This window comes from Priapulus caudatus, unplaced genomic scaffold (assembly GCF_000485595.1).
Source record: "Priapulus caudatus unplaced genomic scaffold, Priapulus_caudatus-5.0.1 Scaffold838, whole genome shotgun sequence".
In the NCBI taxonomy this organism is placed as follows: domain Eukaryota; kingdom Metazoa; phylum Priapulida; class Priapulimorpha; order Priapulimorphida; family Priapulidae; genus Priapulus; species Priapulus caudatus.
This window is the reverse complement of record NW_014577899.1, coordinates 39,293-45,846: the sequence shown is the minus strand read 5'-3', so window position 1 is coordinate 45,846 and position 6,554 is coordinate 39,293. Positions and strand designations below refer to the sequence as shown.

The following is a 6,554-nucleotide window of genomic DNA, read 5'->3' as shown; positions in this document are numbered from 1 at the left end:
TGTCAAGTGCCACACCGCGGCTCGTATGTAACGACCAATGCAGCAGGTCAACCGCTGGCGAGTCACGTGATCTTAACTTGCGGTTTTGCAGCGCGCGTTGCACTGCGGTTACACGCACGTACACGCAGATTACACGCAATCGTACACGGCGCGGGTTATACGCAGCCGTACACGCGGGGTACACGTCACGTGCCTAAACGCGCGTACACGCACGTACACGGGGTTACACGCACGTACACGCACGGTCACACGCCCACGACACGCACGTATCACGCGGGTACACGCGGATACACGCCCACGTACGACGCACGGTTACATCGCGGATACACGCAGCGTACACGCGAGGTACACGCACCGTACCACAGACTACACGCACGTACAGCGCGGGCGTACCACGCACGTACACGGCGGGTACACGCACACGTACACGCAGGTACACTTCACGTACACGCAGGCATACACACACGTTACACGCGGTCACGCGGAGATACACGCACTTACACACGGGTACACGCACGACACGCGGACACGCGCGGGATACACGCACGTACACGCACGTACAATGCGGCCGTACACGCACGTACACACAGATAACGCCCACGTAAGAAAAACCAGTCACAGATACACGAGCACGTGTCACGCGGGTACACGCCACGTAACACGCGGGTACACAGCAGAATACACGCACGTACGACGCACGTACACGCGGCGTACACGCACTGACACGCAGATACAGCACGTACACCACAGATACACGCACGTACACGCGGGTACACGCGAGATACACGCCACGTACACGCGGCGCTACACGCAACCGTACCACGCCGGCGTACACTCACGTACACGAAGATACACGCATCGCTACACGCGGTACACGCACGTGACACGCGGGTACACGGCAGATACACGCCACGTACACGCACGTACACGCGGGTACACGCAACGTACACGCAGAGACACGCAGCGTCACCACACACCATACAGCCGCACGTACACGGCGGTACACGCGATATACACGTCACGACACGCGTACACGCACGTACACGCGCGTACACTCCACGTACACGAACGATACACGCACGTACACGCCGGTACACGCACGTGCACCCATGCGTGCTACCCGGCGTGTACGGTTGCGTGGATCTCCGTGTACCCCTGTGACGTGCGCTGTACTCGCGGCACGGGCGTCCTGTGGCACGTGCGGCGCGTGTACCCGGTGTACAGGGCGTCGTGCAGTGTATCTGTGTGTACGTGCGTGCATCTGCGTTGTACGTGCTGTCACCCGCGTGTTACGTGCGCTGTTACCCGCGTGTACTCATGCGTCGCTACCCGCGTTCGCGCTCTGTACCGTGCGTGTACCGCGCCGTGTACTGTTGTCGTGTTATCTCCGTGTTACCCGCGTTACGTTGTGCGTGTACCCGCACCCATCACCGTGCACGTGTGTGTTACCGGGGGTTGCCTATCTGTGTGTACGTGCTGGCGGTACACCGCGTGTCACGCTGCGTGTAATCGCCGTGTACCGCGGTGTCACGTGCGGCTGTACCTGCGTGTACGTGCGTGTACCCGCATGCCTACGTGCGTGTACGTGGTGTATCCGCGTGTCACCCGCGTGTACGGGCCGTGTACCGTGTGTAAGTGCGTGTATCGCGTTTACCCGCGTGTTACGTGTACTCGTGTATCTAGCGTGTACGTGAGTTGTACCCGCGTGTACGTGCAGTGTAACCGGCTGTACCGTGCGTGTACCCGCGTGTACGTGCCGTGTAATCGTGTGCTACGTGCGTGTACCGCGCGTGTTACGTGCGTGTCTGCGCGGTACGTGCCGGTGACGTGCGTGTATCCGCGTTACCCGCGTGTGTCACGTGCGTTGTAGCGTGGCGTGTACCTGCGTGTACGTGCTCTCGTGTACCGCGTGTACGTGCGGTACCCCGCGAGCACGTGCGTGTACCAGCGTGTACGTGCTATACCGCGTGTACGTGGTTGTATCTGCGTGTAGGCCCGTGTGCGGCTTGTTACGGTCTGCTTACCGCAGTTGCAACCCGCGCTGCAAGCCGCAAGTTAAGAATCCCACGTTGACTCGCTTGACGCTGCGGCCTATTGGCTCGGTTACATAGACCGGCTGGCTGGAACTTGACACAGGCACACCTCACACGCGTGTGGAATCGCGCACACGTGGAAAGAAAATGATCAAACACGTGTGATATTTTCCAACACGCCGAAGAAATCGCTGTGTTGCACGCGCAGCACGGTGTTTTGTGCTGCGCCGATCAGCACGCACGTGGCCCGATGGCGCCGGCACAGAGAACACACCGTATGTGCGGCAGGCTGTTAAGCATAGTGATGAGCGATAGTGATAGGGATAGCTAGTGATATGATAGTGAATAGTGATAGCCCGATTAGTGGAGGAGAGCAGGAGAGAGAGAGATGAGAGAGCCAGAGGGAGAGAGAGAGAGAGAGAGAGAGAGAGAGAGAGAGCAGCGTTATGACAGTGAGGAATAGCGAGTAACAACGAGATGAGAGGCAGAGAGATGAGAGGAGAGAGAGAGAGGCCGAGAGAAGAGAGAGAGCGAGAGCGAGAATGAGAGAAAGAGAGCGACGAGAGAGAAAGAAGAGAGGGAGAGAGAGAGAAGAGAAGGAGCAGAGAGAAGAAGGAGAGAGAGAGAGAGAGAGAGAGAGAGAGAGCAGAAAGAGCGAAAGCTTCGTGTAACCCTTATGATTTGCTGCACGCAATATGCGACAAATATTGTGGATGATATGTGATAAATATATGTTGTGTGGCCACAGCCTATCTCGGTACGTGCGCGCCCACGCGTACGCTGCGTCAGTGCGCGTGGCATAGTATCCGCTCGATGGCGTGTGTGCATCAGTATATGGAGTGCGTGCATGCGTGCCATGCTGCGATCGTGCTTGCGTGAGTTGCCTTGAGCGAGAGCGTACGTTGCCTCGTGAGCCGTGCGTGCGTGCAGTCGACGTGCTGCGTGCGGTGCGTATATGTACGTACGTAAGGCAATGTCCGCCGAAAAATCCCATTAACGAATTCGATCACTTAATACAAAGCCGTGATTAATTTAAAAGAAGATTAAGTATAGCTTATGCGTGTTAATTAACAATATATCGCCTCTGACACAATAGCTTTTATATTGAATTCAATCGTAACATGTTATGCCAGTGTGTGTGTGTGTGTGTGTGTGTGTGTGTGTGTGTGTGTGTGTGTGTGTGTGTGTGTGTGTGTGTGTGTGTGTGTGTGTGTGTGTGTGTGTGTGTGTGTGTGTGTGTGTGTGTGTGTGCGTGTTACTATATATCCCACATTGTCTCTATCTGCCCCTTCATCCCTCACTATCACCCCTTCCCTTCTTTTTCCCGACCACGGACCATGTCAGTCCCTCCACGTTTAGATTCCTGGAGGAGGAGCGATAATAATTATCGCTCCTCCTCCAGGAATTTATTCGTTAGCGGGATCGCCTTTAAACGCGCGCCATGTATTTTTTACGACCGACTAGGAAGCTCACTTACGCCTCCATAGAATGATGGCCAGCCACGGTGACGTCACGGCCGCGTGACGTCATTGGGGTGAGAGAAAATGCACGCTGTCGCGATGTTTGAACGAGGGGAGCTGGAAAACGGGTTAATTTCGGGACGCGAGAATTTTACGCTTTAATTGGAACATTTTACGTTTCTGCGAACCGTGAAAATACGGATAATTTTCTCGTGTTTTCGGGAGCAGAACCGTTACGCAAGAAAGCTCATATTACCAACATGAATTAACCGGAAACTCTAAAATTACGTGTTTACTTTAGTTTTAACTTTGTTTTTTAAGTTTGGTTTTAACTTTGTTTTTTACTTTAGTTTTAACTTTGTTTTTTAATTTTGGCTTTACCTTTGTCTTAAGAAACTGTCTTAATAAAAAACTGTATTCATACTGCAAGCAGCTATACGCGCAGTGAGTGATGAATCTCTCTATATGTCATTACGGAGATCTGATGTACCAATATTTGAACCTTTCCTATAACGTCCACGTCGACAACGTGTTCAAAAAATTCCACGTAAATGCCGATCAAATGCTCTTCTGCAAAACCCACCGCACGCCCGCCTCTGTGAACAAACTCACAGACGGATAGGTATGCTGCAGGGTGTCCGCAGACATAGTCGCAGTGCGTGCGGTGATATTGTGTTCTCGGGGTGCATTTCACCAGTATTTACGTGGGATGTTTAGGCGATAGAGATGACATCAATATGAAGACTTTAGTAGTATATTAGTAACTTCAACTTGTGTTTATTCATCCTTATTTTATTATTAAAACGTTCAAAGTGCTTGTGATGGGGTGCGCCCATGGCAAACACGCATAAATTGGCTTGATATTGACCGATAAAACCGGGCTATTTCGCTCAAACGGCTAAATCAATAAAAACTAAAGCTATGTGGCAACAGAATCTTCCGCATATCTTGATCTGAATGTTTCAGCGCTTGCTGCTCTCACGCTCGGTCAACTCAAACTAGTTCTACGAATTGCTAGGGTCAACAAGACAGCTTCAGGAAAACAATCCTGTTGACATTGATGACGGTTGTTATATACGATCGGAATGTGCAACAGTAGAAAGACAGCTGTTACAGAGTTCTAGACTCTCGCCGTGTTTTCTGATCGATTACTTCGTTTCTTTATTGATCGCGCTATTATGGGATGTCGTTTTATACGAGTTCTAGACGCTCTCATCGCCATTTTTCTTGTCTGATTACTACGTTACATCACTGATCGCGCTCTCATGTTGTTTTGTTTTCTACGAGTTCTAGACTCTCTCGTCGCCATTTTTCTTATCCGATTATTCTTTTACATTACTGATCGCGCTCTCATGGGTTGTTGTTGTCTGTGTTACAGGTTACGGTAACCTCGCCCCGCGCACGTACGCCGGCAAGCTACTCACGATACTCTACGCTGTCATCGGCATTCCCATAATGCTCCTCTGCCTCGCAAACATCGGGGACTTCCTCGCGCACTCCTTCAAGTACTTGTACGCTCGTCTGCTCATGCAGTACAAGAAACTAAAGCACGGCTACCTGCGCAAGAGGCACCTTCGGCATCGCCGGAAGTTGCGTCGCGAGCAGAGTGACCTTAAAGGTCACGCGAAACGTCACGCTGACGTCAGCATCCCGCTGACGCGCGAGTCTCACGGCGTCTGCGCGAACAACCTCGAACTCGTCGAGAACGGGCTGCACGCGACGGTGGCGCCGCCGCCGCCGGTATCGTCAACGGCGCCGTCGCTGCACGACGACAGTACCAGCAACAACGGCAGCGGCGGGGATGCGGACTCCGGTATCGACACGACGAGGGTGACGGTGCCCGTCACTCTCTGCCTCGGACTTCTCATCGCTTACATCTGGCTCGGCGCCTTCATCTTCTCCGTCTGGGAGAAATGGAAGCTACTAGATGGCGCCTACTTCTGCTTCGTTACGCTGTCGACGATCGGGTTTGGCGACTTCGTACCCGGAGCGTCGCTACTGTCGCAGGGTGCCGACGCGCAGACGAAACTCGCCACGTGCGCCCTCTATCTGCTGTTCGGGTTGGCGCTGATATCGATGTGTTTTAACCTCGTACAGGAGGAGGTCGGCAGAAAGTTCTACATGCTCGGAAAGAAGATAGGGTTGATCGTGGAAGAGACGCTCAGCGATGACGCCGACGACGATGACGACGACGATGACGATGACGATGACGACAACGAATCCGAGTCCGAGGGCGGGCTGAATTGCACGATGCGCACGGAAGGCGAGTGCGCATGCGCGCCGCAGGAGGGAGGGCAATCGTGCGGGGAGAAATGTGATGAGGGGAGTAGTGGGAATCACTACTGGGGAGGCGAAGCAGGAAACGGATGAAGAGGAGGAGGGAAGAGAAGAGGAGGAAGAAGAAGGAGGACAAGTAGGAGATTATGCGCATGATGATGATGAGGATGATGAGGGAGGGGGGGAAGGAGGAGAAGAAGGAGAAGGAGAAGAAGGAGGAGGAGAAGAAGAAGGAAAATAAGAGAGATATTAGCATAAACCTTTACCAGTACTACTTATGGTGGTTATGAAGATGTTGATGAGGAGGAGGAGGAGGAGAAAGAGGAGGAGAAAGACGAAAAAGGAGGAGGAGGCGTAGGATGAACGCAGATGGAAAGAAGGGTTACAAGAACGTCTGTTAATACAACTAACGGTGTGTGGTGGGTCGCCTCGTGACGCCCTACATCAACAAGGCCAAGGCTAACAGTGTTGGTGCACAGCCTGTTCTGCTACACTCCAGCTCACTAGGTGATGCTGATGATAACACAATCCATCTCTAACGAGTGATAATAGCGGTGATCACCGTGATGAGAGAGACCTCGTTGTCCGCCGTGCGTGCGCCAGCGTGAGCGCCGGTTGAAGCAGTAAACATTAGTATAACGAGAAAGAGAGAAAGGGAGAGAGAGAGAGAGAGAGAGAGAGAGAGAGAGAAAGAGGAGAGAGAGAGAGAGCAAGGAGAGAGCGAGGAGAGAGAGAAAGAGAGAGAGAGAGAGAGAGAAAGAGAGAGCGAGAGAAAGAGAGAGAG

At 52.9% G+C, this 6,554-nt stretch overlaps 1 protein-coding gene across 1 annotated transcript in view; it reads left to right on the top strand.

Moving 5' to 3' along the window:
• LOC106813875 (two pore potassium channel protein sup-9-like) overlaps positions 1-6,309 on the top strand; it is a 45,293-nt gene extending 38,984 nt beyond the window's left edge. The window contains exons 4-5 of the mRNA XM_014818121.1: positions 4,872-5,634; positions 6,270-6,309. Of these exons, the coding sequence (XP_014673607.1) occupies positions 4,872-5,634; positions 6,270-6,309 (803 nt within the window). The remainder of the gene's footprint in view (positions 1-4,871; positions 5,635-6,269) is intronic.
• The last annotated feature ends 245 nt before the right edge of the window (positions 6,310-6,554 follow it).